Source organism: Staurois parvus, unplaced genomic scaffold (genome assembly GCF_062004578.1).
Source record: "Staurois parvus isolate SC_StPar_1 unplaced genomic scaffold, SC_StPar_1.0 ptg000232l, whole genome shotgun sequence".
In the NCBI taxonomy this organism is placed as follows: domain Eukaryota; kingdom Metazoa; phylum Chordata; class Amphibia; order Anura; family Ranidae; genus Staurois; species Staurois parvus.
This window is the reverse complement of record NW_028318028.1, coordinates 5,713,620-5,733,326: the sequence shown is the minus strand read 5'-3', so window position 1 is coordinate 5,733,326 and position 19,707 is coordinate 5,713,620. Positions and strand designations below refer to the sequence as shown.

Here is a 19,707-nt window from a genome sequence, read left to right as displayed (position 1 = left end):
TACGGGATTTTGATGAGGGGCAGTTGTTATTTAGGGGGAGGGGGGTGGGACGGGGGGGAGAGGGATCTACCTCACAATGCTGCTGCCAGGGGATTGATGGGAGCCCTGTTACATTCTGAACGATGCCGCGTGAATGACCATCACCTCTGCGCACTTTGTTTGAGGCCTCACGGAGCAGGTTGGTGTACTCCCCTGTGACCTGCTTTTATGTAAGCGCTTACGGCTGTCTTGGGGCTCTATGCTTCCCCCCAGTCCTGGGGGTGTGCCCCCCCCCTCCTTTCAGCATTGGTTATGGGAGAGGTGCTGCTCATTCTCGTGGGTGTCACAGGGGTTTTGGTAGAATCCGTTCCATATTTTGCTATAATTAGATGAGCTCGTCTCCACGGGGTAACAGTTCTGGCACTGAGTCTGGGGATCCTGAGTAGTACGGATGCCTGAAGCTGGGGTATACTGTTTTCTAGGGTTCTCTCCTGACCTCAGTTTTTGTATTGAAATTTGTTTTTCCTGTATGGCATTTGTTCATATGTTATGTTGTATTATTGCTTCTTTAATTGATAAGCCTGTATTACTCCTTACGGCCTCTCACAGATCTACTGTTTTACATGTCCTGCCTGTAGGTTCTGTTCTTATACGGATATAATTTGCCCTGTCCTCATGCAGGATTGGTTAGCCCCTCGATTTTTCTCAATCCGTATAATGGAATATCTGTGACCTATTATCCCGTCACTGTTGCCCCTTTTTGCCAGCGTGCCCGCCGCGGGCACCCGCATACGCCTCCTGGCTTATCACCTCTTGGGGTTGTCCAAGGTCTTTTCCCTTTTGGCTTGGCCTTTACTGTACACAGTATTACATGCCTTGCTTGAGCCCCCCCTTTTTCAACACTCACCCTCCTTTAGTTTTGTCTTTTTGATTATGCACTTTGCGAGGCGACCGGCCGGCGGTTGCTTCACTCTTGGCTCAACGCTTACTTCGTTCCCCACACAGTGAGCTCTGTGAGCTTTCACTGACCTCCTACATTAGGCTACTATTATTAGTTTCCTCTCCTCTACTTTTTCTTTTCTCTCGTTTTCCTTCCCTTTTTTTCTTTTTTGGCTCTGATCTCCTACTCCCCCCCCCCTTTTTTTTTTTTTTTTTTCTTCTCCCTGCTCGTTTGTAGTTGTGTCATCAGGCTTCCGCGATCAAGCTCTGCAGTCATGCTTTCTCCCGCCTCCAATGCGGGACTGCTGTCCTTAAAAATTCTCTCACTCAATGTTCAGGGTCTGAACACTCCCGAAAAGAGATCTATGTTACTTTCTTACGCGCATAAGCTAAAGGCGGATATACTCCTCCTCCAGGAGACGCATTTTCGCCGGGACTCTATACCCAAGCTTTTTAACTTCAGATACCCTACTGTTCTTCATGCCACCAATCCACTGGCTAAATCGAAAGGAGTGGCTATCCTGTTTGCCAGACATCTCCCATTTGTGCTACAGGATTCCCTTGCTGACCCGGAGGGCAGATATCTGTTTGTCAAGGGCTCTTTTTCCAACAGACCCATCACACTTGCCAATATTTATGCTCCCAATACCAAACAGGTTACGTTTATGCGTATGACTGCTGCTACTTTGGCTGAGTTTCAATCGGGTATGCTGATAATGGGGGGGGACTTGAATGTCCCATTAAACCCATTGCTAGACTCCTCTTCGGGCAGTTCATTTTTGCCTTTTAAGGCCCTCAGGCAGATACATTTGCAGTTGCAACACTTGCAATTACATGACTCCTGGCGCACACTCCACCCCACTGTTAAGGATTACACGTTCTTTTCTCCGCCGCACAATAAGTATTCTAGGATTGATTACCTTTTTCTGTCACAGTCGGACCTCCCATTTCTACATGCTGCATCTATAGAGCCGATGGTTCTCTCCGATCACCACCCCATAACCGTAACCTTGCGGCTCCCGGAGAAACTTGCTCGCTCGAAGCTGTGGCGCTTAGACGCCTCGCTTCTTGCAGACTGTGCTATTGAACAAGATATTCGCTCTCATCTGTGTGAATATTTCTCTTTGAATGGCTCTTCGGATACCTCCCCCCTTACGCAATGGGAAGCTCATAAATGTGTTATCCGGGGTTGCCTTATAGCGGCAGCAACGAGACGTAAGAAAGACAGACAGCAACGTTTGAAGCTACTTACAGATAGGATACGCTCTCTGGAGAGGGCACATAAACAGACTCTGGCTGCGTCGACTCTTTCGGAACTCACAAGTGCTCGCTTGCGACTTCTTACTGAGCTGGGCAAAGTGGTCAAGAAAAGATTCATCCTCTCCCAAAAGCTTTATTATGAGTTTGCCAATAAAAGTGGGAGGTTTCTTGCTCGGGCTCTTCGGGAAAAACGATCCCATATGACTATACATAAAATAAGAGGCCCTGACGGTGTGATGGCCACGTCCAATCCTGCTATTGCCTCTCAGTTCGAACATTTTTATAAGTCCCTTTATAATCTTCCACCAGAACGTCCCCCGATGCACATTGACAGGCCTAGAGCATCCCTAATCTCTGAATTTCTTCGTCTTCATGGTCCAAACGCTCTCTCTGAGGAGACGGTTCTATCGCTGGACCAAGATTTGACCTTAAGCGAATTGCAGTGCGCGGTACGGCAGTTGAAAACGGGCAAAAGTCCGGGTCCTGACGGCTTCTCTGCAGCTTATTATAAATCCTTTCTGGACATTCTGAGTACTCCATTTCTTTCCGCTTTCAATACTCTTTCTCAGTCCCCTAGGCCACACCATAGGCTGTTGGAAGCACACATTTCCGTCATCCCCAAAAGCGGTAAAGATACCTCCCAGGTATCTAATTACAGACCCATCTCCCTGCTAAATGTGGATATTAAGTTGTTTGCAAAGATGCTTGCTAACCGACTTCTCCCTTTGCTCCCTTCCCTCATTAACTTGGATCAGGTGGGATTTATCCCTGGTAGAGAAGCTAGGGACAACACTATCAAGGCCCTTAATCTCCAACACTGGCTTTGCAAATCTAACTCTCCGGCCTTCTTCCTTTCATTGGATGCTGAGAAGGCCTTTGACAGGATTGCTTGGGATTATTTGCAGGGATCACTGATGGCTTTGGGCCTGGGCGAGAAAATGATACACTTTATTATGACCCTATACTCGGGCCCTACAGCTCAAGTTCGGGTCAATGGACACTTATCGAACCCTTTCCGCCTGGGAAATGGCACTCGTCAGGGTTGCCCCCTATCCCCGCTTCTGTTCGTCATTTCCCTTGAACCTCTTCTGAGACAAATTCGCGCTAACCCAGATATTAAGGGGATCAGGATAGCAGACAAAGAATACAAACTTGCTGCTTATGCGGATGATATCCTCCTTTTTTTGGCTGACCCTCGCACCACCCTACCGAGTTTGCTGAAAGACTTTGCTTTTTTCCGCTTTTTGTCAAACTTGAAAATTAATTTTTCAAAGTCATACGCCCTCAACATAACCCTTCCCACTGATCTCGTCTCCTTCTGTGAGTCTCATTTTCCATTTCAGTGGGTGAAGGATGCCCTTCCATATCTTGGTGTACAACTTACTCGCAATCTGGACGACCTTTATGCCAAAAATTTTTTACCGGTTTTCAAAGTCATTCAGGAGGACCTAAACAAGTGGCATCGCCCCTGCTTCTCTTGGTTTGGTAGGGCTGCCATTATTAAAATGAATATACTTCCGCGTCTCCTTTATCTCTTCCAAACTTTGCCAATTCAACTTCCATTGACATTCTTTGCTTCTTGCAAAAAACTATGTTCCTTATTTTTATGGAATCACAAGCGTCCGCGGGTCTCGTTCTCTCAGCTGACTCGTCCCAAACTCAGCGGGGGCATTGGGCTCCCTGACCTGCACCGCTATTACTGGGCGTGTCATCTTTCCCGCATAGTCGATTGGCACATTCATTCTGCTTCCAAAGACTGGGTCCTTTTGGAGAAGGCTTTTTCGCCCACTCCCCTACCATCGATCCCTTGGCTATTGCCGAAACACACACCTCAAGTTCTCCTCTCCCATCCTTTGATAGGTCCCACGTTAGAAGTTTTCCGTAAGGCCTGTAAAACGTCTTCCGTTTCGGACTCTCCTAGTCCCTTGACGTCGATCCGCCTGAATCCAGATTTTCCCCCAGGGTTGCACAAGGATTTTTTATCAAATTACTGGCCATACGCTCAGATTTTAGTAAAACATTTTCTTCACTCCGGCAAGGTGAAAACATTACAGGAGCTGAAGGTTAGCTTGAATATCCGCGAATTCCCTCTCTGGGCCTTTCTTCAGATTAGACACTTCCTGCTTTTCCATAAATCCCGCCATAATTGGACTCGCCCTGTTACTCCATTTGAATCCTTATGCTCTCAATCCGAACCGCGGAAGCATTTGATCTCTGAGATTTATCCTCTCCTAGGGGACAGCAGGACTTGCACTTCTTTCCCCTCTTGCCGTGCGTGGAACAGAGACCTAAAGACGGATTTATCAGAGTCGGATTGGGACCGCATTTTTATGTACTCCCACTCCTGCTCGAGTAATGTTTCGACGCAGGAAAATGGCTTCAAATTAGCCACTAGATGGTATCGTACTCCCTCCAGAATTCATCGGTTTAACTCTTCTGTCCCTGACGTGTGCTGGAGATGTGGGACACCTGATGGCTCTTTCTTGCATATTTGGTGGTCCTGTCCACTTATTCAACCATTCTGGCAGGAGGTCCACCGGTTGGTGACTTCAGTGACCACTCTGCCCATAGTTTTCTCTGCTGCTCAGCTATTGCTTCATCATACCCCCATTCCTAGGAGTCAATATTTCAAGTACCTAGCGATGCATATGATCAACGCAGCCAGACTCTGTCTTCCTGTGCTATGGGGCTCCACTCACCCCCCAACTATACGCGATTGGCTCAATCGAGTAGGCAAAGTGGCGGAAATGGAGGAACTGATTGCGACTGCACTTGATCTGCCAACTAAATACTCACATGTTTGGGCCTGCTGGACCCACTTTGTAACTACCCCTGAATTCGGATCTCTCATGGTTCGGGATACCTGATTGAGCTCAGCCCTACCTCTGGTTATGCCCTTGGTTCTCTCATAATCTGTGTGGTTATGACCTCTTTTCCGGTAATTTATATTTGCCTGCTTAGCTTTGGTGAGTGTTTAAATTCTTGACACTCTCATTTATGATCTCCAATAACAATGCTGACACGAACGTCGCAGCCCGGACCCTTCGCTTCCCCCCCCCCCTTTTTTTTTTTTTTTTTTTGCCTCTTATTCCCCCTTCTCCCTCTCCCCTTACTCTACCCCCCCCCACCCCCCCCTTTTTTTTTTTTTTTTTTTTTTTTCTCTCCCCCTCTTTCTCTTCTCTCTCTCTACTATGACTCCCATTCTTTTCCTTTTCTTATCCTTTTCTTTCTTTCTATTCCCCTTTTTTCTTTTCTTTCTCGACAACCTCTTAGTCTTCGATCAGGCTTAATCTTCATTTTATCCAGGATTACTTGGTATATGGTTAGCTTCTCTCCTCTAGGATAGTCAATGGTACTCACGACGTCTTCTCTTATACTACAATGCTCACTTAGCCTCATGATAGTGTACTGCTTTTGGTTTAGGCTCTGAAGGTTCATTTCCTCCATGCTTAGGCCAGTACGCCACTATTCACTTGGTGGAAGTAAGCTGTTATCACCTTCTATATTGTACATTTTTGAATCTTGAGTACTACAGGCATATCTCTGCCGTAATTTGCCATGCTTATGTTATCCATAGTGTCGCACTCTACCATGTTGTTTCTTCCTGTATTTTGGTTTAAGCTGTGTCTATGACCTGATTGATGCTGCGTGTGCATTTCTTTATATTTTCCTGTAACATGTTGTCACTTCTAAATAAACTTTTATGGAATAAAAAAAAAAATATTAACCCCAACCCCTAGTTCTAACCCTAACCTAACCTTAACTCTAAATTCTTATCCTAACAAAAAACAAAAGCAGAAAAACCTAGCAACTAATGATGTAACAGATGATATTTTTCTTTATTGGCTAATAAAAAAAATCACCAATGCTCTAAAATGGCTAAATAAATGTATGAAAATGCACAAAAATGTGCAAAATCGTGGTAAAATATGCATTAAAAAAAGCTAAAATTTTCTAAGCTCAGGTGTGAATTCAGCTTTATTTGGATGTTTTAAATGCACATGGGCCGTACTCTGAGGTTGGAAATATCTGGAGTATGGTTGTATACACATCTATAGAGGTTTTCCAAAGGCTGGAGGTGAGTCTGTGAAAATCGCATTGTGTCCTTTAATTGTGTGGATCAAAATGGCAGAGAAATGTGTCCTATTGTTTTATCTGTAGCTCAGTTTTGGTCCAAACCGTCAATCACAGATAATTTGTCTTCACTAACTAAAAACATCAGGACCTCTTGTATTTTGTGTTTATTATTATATACAGTATCAGAAACCTATTACCCCTAGTAACATTTTGGGTTTTATTTACTAAAGCTGGAGAGTGCAAAATTAGGCTTAGTGCTGCATAGAAAGCAATCCGCTTCTAGCCTCAGCTTGTTCAATTAAGCTTTGGCAATAAAACTTGGGAACTGATTAGTTCTTATGCAGAAGTGAGCCTGATTTTGCACTCTCCAGCTTTAGTAAATAAACCCCTTTGTGACAAATTGTGACATCTATGATCCCCATATGTATATTAATATTTCATTTTTAAATATTGATACAAATTTACACAGATTTACACAAATTATTCACTGTGACAATGTACAAAGTAAGTGTGACAAAAAAAAGGTAATGGTGGGAGGAAGGTAACACAAATAAATAATATGAAAGTATACATTATATTTTAAGTAAATAAGTATGTACAGCTATAAAGCAATTGCTAAATTACAATCAAAGGGAGAGTCCCTCCTGTGTAATTTTACAATTATAAAAGATAAGTCAATGCTTATAGCTAAAGTGTTTGCTGGGGCAAAAAAAAATTCTTCAGTATGTCTAGTTCCGTGTTTTAACACTTTAAAGAACATGCAAGTACATCAAAATATTGATTATCTTTCAGAACTGTACTCAGCTCCTAAAGCTGGCCATACCCAGTCCCTGCTTAACCGACCGAGATTCGAACCATATATGGACAGCCTGTCAGCCGCTAACAATAATCACATGTAAAATCTATTATAGCCGCTAGCAGTGATCATTGTGTTCTCCTGGCAGGGATGGTTCCCCCCATCCACCCTGCTGGGAAAGAAAAACGCTCCATTCCTCGACCAACACAGTCAGTGTTGGTGGGGGAATCTAGCAATTTTCTTTCCCGCTCATCTATGGCCTGCTTAAGTCCTGTTGTGTACCCTGCCCAGTTGTCTTTTGAAAAACTACTCAAGCTCTCCCACTCTCCTCATCCCTTGACAAAGGAACTAAATATTCTATAATCCAAGATAAGTATTAGTTTGGCTGATTAGATTTCTTGAGAAAACATAGGAAGTGTGTACAGGAAAGTTTTGTGTTCAATAGTTTTTATTAGTATGAGAGCATTATATACAGAATCATTAATAGATAACAGAGATAAAGTACAAAGTAGTAATCTTCCAAGTGTCTGAGAAATCACAGTATGCCGGGTAAAGAGTAGTATGATATCTCATAGCTCCTGTAGAATTTCAACACGAGATTACAGAGGTAGAACTGTAGTAGCAGGAGGATAGGAGGGAGAAGGGGGACAGGGAAGGGAGAGGAGTGGGGAAGGAGCATCACAATGGTCTAGTTGTCCAAGTTTTAATCAATAAAAGATCTGAGGTTTATGGTCAGGCTCCTGCATATTCTTTTTCTGATTTGAACATGTTATGGGGAATTCAGTAAAGTCCTAATGACACATAACTGGTGGAAATTTCCTTAAGTGCGCACCAACCTAGTGCATTATCGTTTAAAATATTTATTGGAAAAACAAAGTATTATACTCACAATGAATATAAAAACACAGGCATATCACACCACACAAGATAATATATTCAAGCAGCATCTGAGTCCATACGATGGAACCCTGGATGACCAACTGGCTAACACGTTTTGAGGCCACAACCTCTTCCTCAGGGTTGGCTCCCAAGCAATACCCCCACCCCCTCTAACTAATCACTGCAGCTTTTTATTAAAAAAAAAACTAATCTGAGAGCCCTAAAATACTTACCTCAATCCATGGTCACATATGGCTCTAGGTCCTGAGCCTTTTAATTTCTGGACTGCAGAGTGAGAGGGTCCTTCTTCTGGTGTCTACATCACTGTATTTTGCTGTCTGGGTGAGGTGAAAACTTTCCATTGACTCTTCAGTTATGGGGTTCTCTTGGGCTCCAGAATACCTAGGCAGTGTAATGACATTACAAAGAGAGGCAGAAACAAGACTGGTCAATGGTGGACCTGGATTGAAGCACTGGATCATTGGTGTCGACTCTCAGACAAGGTGCTGGTTGGGGACACAGAAAGCAGACTTAGTTGAGTAAAGCTTTTTTTAAGGCTATCAAATGGTGGGAGCAAGGTGGGAAGGCATGAAGGGGGGAAAAAAGAGAGAGACGTGAGAGTATGAAGACTGAATTTTGGTGCAGGGGAGAGAGGCTCATGTGGAGTCAGAGGTTTCATTCGAAGTGGTACATGAAAATTAGTGATGAAATGAATGATTGGAAATGGCTGTGAAAAATGCAGTTAAAAAATTGAGCTGGATTTCTCCTTTATGCTCCTCAGCCCTCGTTTAAGAGCTAATTTCACTTCTCTATTTTTTAAGCTGTACAGAATAGGATTCAACATAGGGACAATAACAGTATTAAGCAAAGAGAAAAGTTTGGTTGAGTCATTGCTGTTATTTGGTATCTTATACTGTGCAATTAGTGTTAAATAAAGCAAAATGATGGCTGTGAGGTGAGAAGAACATGTGTAGAAGGCTTTACGTCTCCCAATATTAGAGGGTATTTTTAGTATGGTGATGATGATAAAAAGGTAGGAAATAAATGTAAGGCAAAATGGTGTTATGAGCAATAGAATTGGTCCTTGTATAAAGGACAGTGCTTTTAAAGCTGAGATGTCACTGCAAGCAGCTTTTATTAATATAATACATTCACACCGGAAGTGGTCGATTTCATTGGATAAGTAACAAGAAATATTACTCAACAAGACAGTAAATGGAATTATCTGTATAAATCCTAACAGCCAACAGAAAGAAGCAAGCACACCGCAGGTCCTAAAGTTCATGATCAAGTGATAGTTCAAAGGCTTACAAATGGCTACATATCGATCCCAACTCATTGCTGTCAGAATAAATAACTGATGACTTGATAATGATCCCAAAAGGTAACAATTCAACATAAATACATGGAATTCAACAGTATTATCTTTTGTGGCAAAGTTTACAAAAATCCTATGTAGTGTGAGTGTAGAAAAAGAAATGTCCACTACAGACAGGTTGGCCAAGAAGACGTACATGGGAGTGTGGAGGTGATGATCCAAGCAGATCAGGAAAAATATGGTCATATTACCACCCAGAGTGATGAGATATATGAGCAGAACCAGAAGGAGGATTGGAACCTGAAGCTCAGGTGCTTCTGATATTCCTTTGACAATGAAATAGGTAACTACTGTTTGGTTGACAAACATTTCAGTGGCCAAGGTTGAAAATGTTGGAAGACGTCGTAACCAGATTCAAAAGGCAAAAATGTTCATTATTTGAAGCTTCTTTATTTATACATTTCTCTTTTTTAGTCCCTTGTTCATGAAAAAGTAGTAAGGATGAGCTTTCATATCTGAAAGAGAAACCACACTAAACTAGTCATTTACCAAACTTTATCCTATAGATCTTAGCTTCCTAGCCAGTCAGATGTGTACAGCCTACACAACTGCTGATTAGGTGTGTTTATACCTGTGAAATTAAACCCAATATGACAGTGTCATGTTTTACCATAATGAAAACTAAAGTTTAGTTACATTTTTTTTTCAGTACAGCTTTAGTCACATAACTTAATGAAGTGGATCGCATGTTCTAATGCTCCTCACAGTAGACATAATCTCTTTAGTGAAGTAGGGTCCTCTTCACAGTGCACATGGATTAACTACCTTGGATATAACAATGAAGAATATTGAAATTCCCAATTGCTACCTGGTTTTTTTTTTCTGTTCTCACCTCCATTCACTAAACTTCTTGCATTGTTTGCACAGAATGTAACAATTTACATAAATGGGGATAGGCAGATAAATGACAGTATACTCTCCCCACTCACAGAACTTGATATATAGTTAGGTCCATATATATTTGGACAAAGGCACAATTTTAGATTTTTCAGGTATTTACCAAAACATATTCAAACTATAGTTATATAATGGATATGGGCTGAAAGTGCACACTCTCAGGTTTAATTTGAGGGTATGTACATCCAAATTGGAGGAAGGGTTTAGGAATTGCAGCTCTTAAGGGTAGCCATCCCCCCTTTTTCCAGGGCCCAAAAGTAATTGGACAATTGAATCAAAAGCTGTTTCATGGCCAGGTGAGGGCTACTCCTTCGTAGATCCTCTCTATGGTAAAGAAAATCTCATTCACGACATCCAGACAAGTGAAGAGCACTCTCCAGGAGGTGGGTGTATCATTGTCAAAGTCTACAATCTAGAGAAGACTTCACGAGAGCAAATACAGAAGGTTCACTACAAAGTGCAAACCATTTCTAAGCTTGAACAACTGAAAAGCCAGATTAAACTTTGCCAAAAAACATCTAAAAAAGCCAGACCAGTTCTGGAAAAGCATTCTTTCGACGAATGAAACTAAGATTAATCTGTACCAAAATGACGGAAAGAAAAAAGTGTGGAAAAGACTTGGAACAGCCCATGATCCAAAGCATACAACATCATCTGTAAACAGGGGCGGACTGACCATTTGGAAACTCGGGCACTGCCTGAGGGCCTGGGGTCAGTAGGGGGCCCCATGAGATAACCCTGGTACCTTTTTCATAGGCTTTTTTGAGTTTGGACTAGGGAACAGGGGCCCCATGATCCCCTATTGCCCAGGGGCCCCAGGAGTTGTCAGTCCGCCCCTGTCTGTAAAACATGGTGGAGGCAGTGTGATGGCATGGGCATGCATGGCTTCCAGTGGCACTAAGTCATTGGTGTTTATTGATGATGTGACAAAAGCAGCCAGAAGAATTATGCAGTGTTTAGAGATATACTGTCAGTCCAGATTCAGCCAAATGCAGCAAAGTTAATTGGATGGCGTTTCATAGTACAGATGGACAATGATCCAAAACACACTGCAAAAGCAACCCAGGAGCTTTTGAAGGAAAAGACGTGGAATATTCTGCAATGGCCAAGTTAATTACCTGATCTCAATCCAAATGAGCATGCATTTTACTTGCTGAGGGCAAAACTAAAGGCAGAAAGACCCATAAGTAAAGAACAACTGAAGACAGCTACAATTAGAGCCTGGCAAAGCATCATAAAAGAGGAAATCCAGTCTTTGGTCATGTCCCTGAGTTCCAGAATTCAGGCAGTCATTGCCAGTAAAGGATTCTCAACAAAATATTACAAATTAACATTTTATTTATGATTATATTCATTTGTCCAATTACTTTTGGTCCCTTGAAAAAGGGGGATGGCTGCTGTTAAGAGCTGTAATCCCTAAACCCTTCCTCCAATTTGGATGTACATGACCTCAAATTAAACCTGAGTGTGCACTTTTAGCCAATATCCATTATATAACTATAGCTTGAATATGTTTTGGTAAATACCTGAAAAAAAAAAAATTGTGCCTGTGTCCAAATATATATGGGCCTAACTGTATGTTTTAACTCCTACAATATTGATTATTCATACTGTAATCTAATAAGAATATTAAACCTATGGCACCAAAGTTGAACACTGCAACCTGAAAGTGGCAGTGTTCATTTACAGGCTGAAGGCTTTTTCAGTTTTTTTGTTCTGAAGCCTACAGTCTGCATGTTAACACATGGTCGAGAAACGCATAGGTTTTTGATCATCTGTGCGGACCCTGTCTATCAATCATAACTGGGATTGAGAGCACCTAAGTGGAAAAATATCCCTGACATAGAGGATTATGCTTGGGGACATTTATATAAAGGTGCTAGGTTGGAAAAAGATTAAAAAAAAATGGTTTATACGAAGCAAAATTGATCTTTTTACTTATTTGAAGGTTCACTTTACTCAAATTTTATGATTTTCATGAGCAAAATTGAGATTACAGGTGACAAATTTAAACCCTTGGAGAAGCTTGAGATCAGCTGACAAATTCCACATATGGCTGCTTTTTAATGTAGGCTTACCTTTCGGCACCCAGATCCAGACTAGCTGAACTGATAACAGCAAGGACACATTCATCCACCAATAACCACCAAGTGTCTAGACATAGAAACTAATGACCAGGTTTACAAAGGCAGCGTTACTCTATTTTTACCTCAACAGCATGTATCCTGTGGGGGTTATTTACTAAAACTGGATCATGCAAAATCTGGTGCAGCGGAGCATAGAAACCAGTCAGCTTCCAGGTTTTATTGTTAAAGCTTAATTGGACAAGCTGAAGTTAGAATTTGGTGCAGCTGTGCATGGTAGCCAATCAGCTTCTGAGTGCACTTTGGTGTGCATTGCTAGAGTTTTTTTTTCTTCCTAGGAGAGTGCATGTGATCAGCACAGGGCCAATCAGCACTGTCCAGACAGATGGTCAGGGGTCCTGCAGCCTCATAGGGGACAATGAAAACTCATCTTAGAAGCTTTAACAAGTGCTCTGCTGGAAACTGATAGAAGTCACTGATAGAAGAAGACTCTGCTAAATACCTTTTCTCATCAGCAGTTAGAGCAGTTTATATTTAGTGAATTCAGGGTCATGGATTTAGTAACTCTTTAAGCGCCACATTATTTTATACAGATGATGATCTCCAGAAGAGGCCATTAAAAGCTTTTTATAATTAATAGCCTGATTAGAAAACTGACTAAATAGAATTATTTTTTTTGGCAGCTAAAACAGTTCACACATATATATATTCCATTTACTGTATGTGTTAGCTGTTTGCCTCCATTTATATTTTTATGCAGTTACATAGTGTTAAAGACACATCTATCAAATTCAACCAAATAATGAAAAATCAAATCCCACAACTGATCCAATGATAGCAAAAAAAATAAATAAAAACTCTAGAAAGTATTATTAATTTTGCTTCAACAGAGAAAAAGGTTCATACTGTATCTCCAAAGGAGAAGCAGAAGATTGAGGAGCTCATCTTTTTGTCTCTGCTCTCTCCTATTAGCATGCTTCTTGTTAGTACGTAAGATTCACAGCACAACTGACTGGATGATTGTGCTACTTGTGCCTCTCCCAAGAGGCTGATACCAGGTCAAATTCAGCTATTTACACTGCTTGAAAATAAAAAGTACATTTAATGATATTTTAATAAACTGTAGCATTAGTTTGAGTCTTTTTTTATCGTACCTTGACCTTGTTTGCCAGGGAACTTATAGACGTGTAGTTAAAATTACCTGTTCAGGCAGATCTGGTCAGTTTTTCAAACATCTTCAGAAATAGTGCAAAAAACTTTTTTTACAAAAATAAATGGTTGTATTGTCTCAAATGCATCGCATAGGGTAAAATGCTGAAAAAGTAACTTATATATATATATATACAGTATGGGAGCTTGTTATGTGTAATTAATTCTCCTGACAATAAAAAAAACCTAGTTAGAATCCATGCATTCATTGTTCTCCTAATTAGCTACTTGAGTAAACAAATAAATGTATAACCTAATTATAGCTAATGAATTTGTTGGAGCTACAAAATAATTACTCTTCCAAATGATATTTGCTACATATGAGAAACCCTTTATAAATCTGGAACACAAAAACCTTTCTTTTAAAAAAGTTTACTTGCTATATTCTCCTTACACCTCCTAACACATCAAGAAATGTAATGTGGTTTTTGTAGGATCACTAGGCACACAATTCAGGTTTACCACCAACTTGGGATAAAGGCAAACTCTTGGGGATCGCTGGGTTTATGGAACACACATTTGGCCAAAAAAATTTGCAGGTTCACCACCAGAAATAAAGAGCAACCCCTAATGGGTTAAATAATAAATAAATAATAACAGGTCGTTGTCCTTGGTCGCTAGAGCCAATTATCTGAAGAAATAGATAACCCAGTCCTCTCATTATACCACAGAATTGAATAACAATGTGGTGCACTGCAAAGGTTTGCAAACTTTGAGCAAGATTCACAAAATTGTTTACAAATTGAACCCAGGAATATTTGTTCATCCCCAGAGGCAAAAGGAAGGTGAAGCCCCCATGATGCAGCGGGAGATCTCCTGTTGTTGATGGACACAGAAGAGAAATTTGGGGATTTGACATACTGGAATGCATATAATAGTTGTTAAATAAGATGAAATAATAGAAAATGTTCTGTTATCTTGGTGGAGTACATTTTATTATTATTTTTCTGGGTTTATATTCATTTTGTTTGGTGGTATTAGTAAACCATTAACCCCCCCCCCCAAAAAAAAAAAACAACAAAAAAACAAACACTTGCCAGTTTATCATTTTCTAAGTGAAAATGCAACTGAAAGCTCTCTGATCGAACTCCAGTCAGCTGGGGTGATCAATTTGGGATTCCCCAGTTCAGGACAAAGGGGCATTACCCTCTGTGTGACATCACTACCTTAATACACTGCTCAAAAATAATAAAGGAACACTTTTAATCAGGAAATAGCATCAAGTCAATTGAACTCCTGAGTTATTGATCTGGTCAGTTAAGTAACAGAGGTGGTTGTTAATCAGTTTCAGCTGCTTTGGTGTTAATGAAATTAACAGGTTCACTAGATGGGCAACAATTAGATGACTCCCAAAACAAGAATGGTTTTTAACAGGTGGAGGCCACTGACATTTTTTTCCCCTACTCATCTTTTCTAACTGGTTTTCACTACTTTTGCATTTGGCTAGGGTCAGTGTCACTACTGGTAGCATGAGGCGTTACTTGGACCCTACAGAGGTTGCACAGGCAGTCCAACTCCTCCAGGATGACACATCAATACGTGCCATTGCCAGGTTTGCTATGTCTCTCAGCACAGTCTCAAGAGTATGGAGGAGATTCCAGGAGACAAGTAGTTACTCTAGGAGGGCTGGAGAAGGTCCTTAACCCATTAGCAGGACCAGTATCTGCTTCTTCGTGCAAGGAGGAACAAGATAATCACTGCCAGAGCCCTACAAAATGACCTCCAGCAGGCCACTGGTATGAATGTCTGACCAAACAATTAGAAACAGATTTTATGAGGGTGGCCTGAGGGCCCGACATCCTCTAGTGAGCAATGTGCTCATTGCCTGGCACCATAAAGCTCGATTGGCATTTGCCATTGAACACCAAAATTGGCAAGTCCACCAATGGTGCCCTGTGATTTTCACAGATGAGAGCAGGTTCACCCTGTGCACATGTGACAGACGTGAAAGGGTCTAGAGAATCCATGGAGAATGTAATACTGCCTGTGACATCGTTCAGCATGACCGTTTTGGTGTTGGGTCAGTGATGGTCTGGGGAGGCATATCCATGGAGGGACACACAGCTACTGGCAGTCAGGGTGCCATTGTCTAGCCTGTAGAAGTCTATCAGGATGAAATCCTTGGACCCATTTTCAGAACCTACGCTGATGCAGTGGGCCCTGGGTTCCTCCTGGTGCACGACAATGCCGGGCCTCATGTGGTGAGAGTATGCAGGCAGTTCCTGGAGGATGAAAGAATTGATACCATTGAATGGCCCCCACGTTTGCCTGACCTAAATCCAATAGAACACCTCTGGTATATCATGTTTCAGTCCATCAGACGCCACCAGGTTGCACCTCAGACTGTCCAGGAGCTCAGTGATGTCCTGGTTCAGATCTGGGAGGAATCACCCCAGGACACATCCGTCATCTCATTAGGAGCATGCCCTGACATTGTCAGGCATGCACACAAGCACGTGGGGGCCATACAAATTACTGAGTACCATTTTGAGTTGCTGCAATGAAATTTCAGCAAAATGGACTAGCCTGCTGCATAATTTTTTGATCATTTTTCGAGGTGTCTTTGAATTCAGACCTCTGTAGGTTGATAATTTTCATTTCCATCAAATGATGGGGCATCCATACGTTCCTAACACATTACCCAGTCCATATCAATATCCAGCATAATATTTTTCCCCATTGAGATCTGATGTGTTTTCAAAGTTTTCCTTTTAAATTTTTTGAGCAGTGTAGAATGGCACATCACTCACTTATTTAGAAGTATATTGTCCTTACTAGGCCACATGACAGGAGGAGGGGAGACACTTATCATACTGGGCCTAAAGCAGAATGTGTAGTTTGTCCACGCAAAGCAAATCAACATGTAAAGTTTAATAGTGGTATAAGCAGCAAGATAAACTTACCTTACCTCAAAGTTGAACTCTAGAAATTCAGCTTTTTTGTAAAATGTGCTGGATTACTATGAATTAAGTCCAAGAAGGTGTATGCCACCTCATAAACTTACCTCTGTTATTTACAATTGACAGTTTTACTGAATGCCATGAGTACAGCTATAACTATACTCTCAACACTCTGACAGCAAAGACGCTGTCCTGCCCCTCCCCTCTGATGTTCATTCACAGAAGGCTTTGTATTTTTTGAATGGGTTCACATAATACAATTCACTCTGATTGGGCAGGAGGAGTGGAAAGGGGTGGGCACAGTATCTACAAGCAACTCTGCAACTGCTGGAGCTGAGACCAGAAGGTTTAGCATTGTAGCACGGGGAAGTGTAGTAATAGCTAGGCTCCTGGCTCTCAGAAAAAATGTAAACTTCAGACTAAAGGGATAAGTCCATGAGGTGGCATACATCTCATTGGAATTTATCCATAGTAACTGTAAAGCAAACAAAATGGGAGTCAGATCACTATCATCTATATACGCATATATCTACGTATATATCCAAAGATATATTCCATGTATAACTCTTCTCTAAAAAGTTTGTAACTTGTTTTACTCTGTTCTGAATTCTTTTTGTTATTATATAACCTTTGTACCATATTTTTGTTGTTGTTGGGACAGCTGTGGTTTCTATTTTCTGAGAAATGGTTCCCCAGAAATACTGATCATAATCATTTCTCAGAAATCATTATTGTATCAAAGTCCCTTGTCCTCCTTCTGCAGATTTGTAGTTTGAGTTAAATGTTATTATGTAATATACAGCGCTGAGCGAACTATTGGCTCTTTATAAATACTGTATAATAATAATTATGACAAGTAACCTTTATCTTGTCCAAGAGGCCAGCGTGATCCAAGTTTGTGTTGAGACAATCAGTTAGGAATTTCTCGTGATTTGGTATTGTGCCCGTCATAGAAAATCATTTTGTAAGACTGGTATAAAAAGGCTTGTCCATGAAATAATTTTTATCACAGTGTACTGCATGCAATGCTAATCCAATGTACATTGTAATGTCTTCAGTAAACTTATCTCAGATGAATGCAACCTGATTGGAGTCGATGTCCTTCATTGAAAAGGTCTACTTAATACATTTTACAAAGAAGATGAATTCCTGGAATTGGGCCACCAGTTGCAAAGAAAGCTACACAGTTCTTTGAAGCATGGGGGAGCATGTGACTCCATAACCCCATAAATGTCAGCAAGTGGTTTGCCTATATGAGTCAAAGTAATAGGCTATTTAAATGTTGGCAACACCAGCAAGACACGCTCAACTTTCATTCACTTCCCAGCTGCTCAATTTGGCCACCAGGTGAAAAGAAATCTACATGCCCCCCTCATATTTGGAAGCACAAAGGTAGAGATGTCAAATTTCTGGAAATTTTGTAGCCAGGAGAAAAAAGATTTTTCCTGTTTTTTTCCTAAACAATTGAAATTTTATGAGAAACTGAAAAATAAATTCAGTGTGAAGTTTTTTTTACAAATTGAAAGTAATTTATCATTGGGAACGTGAACTGACTGGAATATAAGTAAAGCTTATTCAGCAAATAAACTAAACTTGCTTTTTAAAATTAAATTTTTTTTATTTCAAATGGAATAACAAGGACTGTATATGTTAAGAACATTACAACTATACAAGAGAACAGATAACCACCTCTCATTTCTTCACAATAATGTACAAGATGCCTGCCAATATGCATTTTCAGTTATTGATAATGCTAATCCAGAAGCATACAATATTTTTCAAGCTTGATCAATGTTCTGCTGATTTGCATGTGTCATTTTATCTATAAATTAAGGGGCTGTGTATTTGTGGGAGGTTCTGGTTTGCAACACTTCCTTACTTAAATATGTTGCTGATGAAGAAACACTTTGTGATGATCCAGAAGCAGCAGAAAGTGTTTCTGGAATGAGAACTAGAGGGTACCTTTCAGGGCACCTTTGGCATGCAAGGATGTATTTTGTCATCCTTGTAGCGTTTGGAAGAAAATATTTTTAGATTGCAGCCTTGCTCTCAGCCGAAATTGCTCTGTGAAAATGTTTCCATACTCTAGATGTTGGCCTCACCATTTTACCGAGAGAAGGAAAATGAAAATCAGTTTACTGAACAGACTATAGGTAAACTATCATCTACCAAAAATCACCCAACTGTAGGAGGTACAAGAGCCCAAAAGCAAACTAAACTGGAGCCTTTCCCTTGCAGTGCCCCCTAGTGGCAGAAATGCATATTATTTGTCGCTGCTGGTCTTTGATGACAGAGAGTATGCTTATCAGACTCTGAAGTAGTATACCCGGGATCAACTGCTAGAATGTATACGGGTCGCTCATGTTCTAGTAGATCAGGACACAGAGTTCTCTGAGGTGCAACCTGTGATTCAGGTTTGTGCAGAGTTGGCTTCATCTGGTATCCCTGAAAGCAGGAATGACTTTTTGCCATCATTTAGTGCAGACCAGGTAGAGTCCCTAGTATGGTTATTAGAGGATGATGTGGATTGCTTCTTGGAGCATTATGGTGCATGTTCACAACAGGTATTAAGGGATTGTATAAACGCAGTGCAGTCTTTGACCAGACAGGCTTTGTGTAAGCTGAGCTTTGTTCAACCCATACTGCAGACATGGTCAGACTTGTTGCACCCAGCCTCAGTCAGCTTACAACGTCATTCCTCCGCTCAAGGCACTCTTCCTGCATCCCCGACAGCACCCCCAGTGACGGCCCAGTATACTCTGCTAACTACCACATATCAGTCCCCTGCTCCCACTTGCTGCACCTATCCTTTCTTTAACCCTGTAAAGAAGTCCTCTGTAGCAACTGCTCCCCCCTCTGTTCCATCCTCCAGCTCTTCTCTGTCTTCAGCTGCTCCATCCGTTTACAAACCTGCGCTTACTTACAGTGCTCCGGTAACTAAAACCAGGAAAAGGCGAAAATTCTTTCCAACCAATACCATCCTGCCAGTATCCAAACCAGTCAGCCTGCCATCTGAGAACCCGCCTTCCGTGGTGCAGCCTGGTGCCTCTGCGCCCACAATTCAGCTTGATGTCTCTACCCAGCCTGATGAACTGATCCAGCCTGATGATCCTATTATGCCAGGTGACTCGGTGCACGCTGTCGAGCCAGACGATCCAATGCCTGACGACCTGGTACCCGCTGTCGAGCCAGATGACCTGATGCCAGATGACCCGGTGCCCACTTTCGAGCCAGATGACCCGGTACCCGCGGTTGAGCCAGATGACCTGGTGCCAGATGACCCGATGCCCGCTGTCGAGCCAGATGACC

The 19,707-nt window shown here is 41.5% G+C and overlaps 1 protein-coding gene across 1 annotated transcript; it reads right to left on the bottom strand.

Moving 5' to 3' along the window:
* Positions 1-8,672: 8,672 nt before the first annotated feature.
* LOC149460287 (olfactory receptor 6C3-like) lies at positions 8,673-9,617 on the bottom strand. Its single transcript, XM_089679893.1, has one exon. It carries the CDS (start codon positions 9,615-9,617, stop codon positions 8,673-8,675), a length of 945 nt encoding a protein of 314 aa, XP_089536019.1.
* Between the last annotated feature and the right edge of the window lie 10,090 nt (positions 9,618-19,707).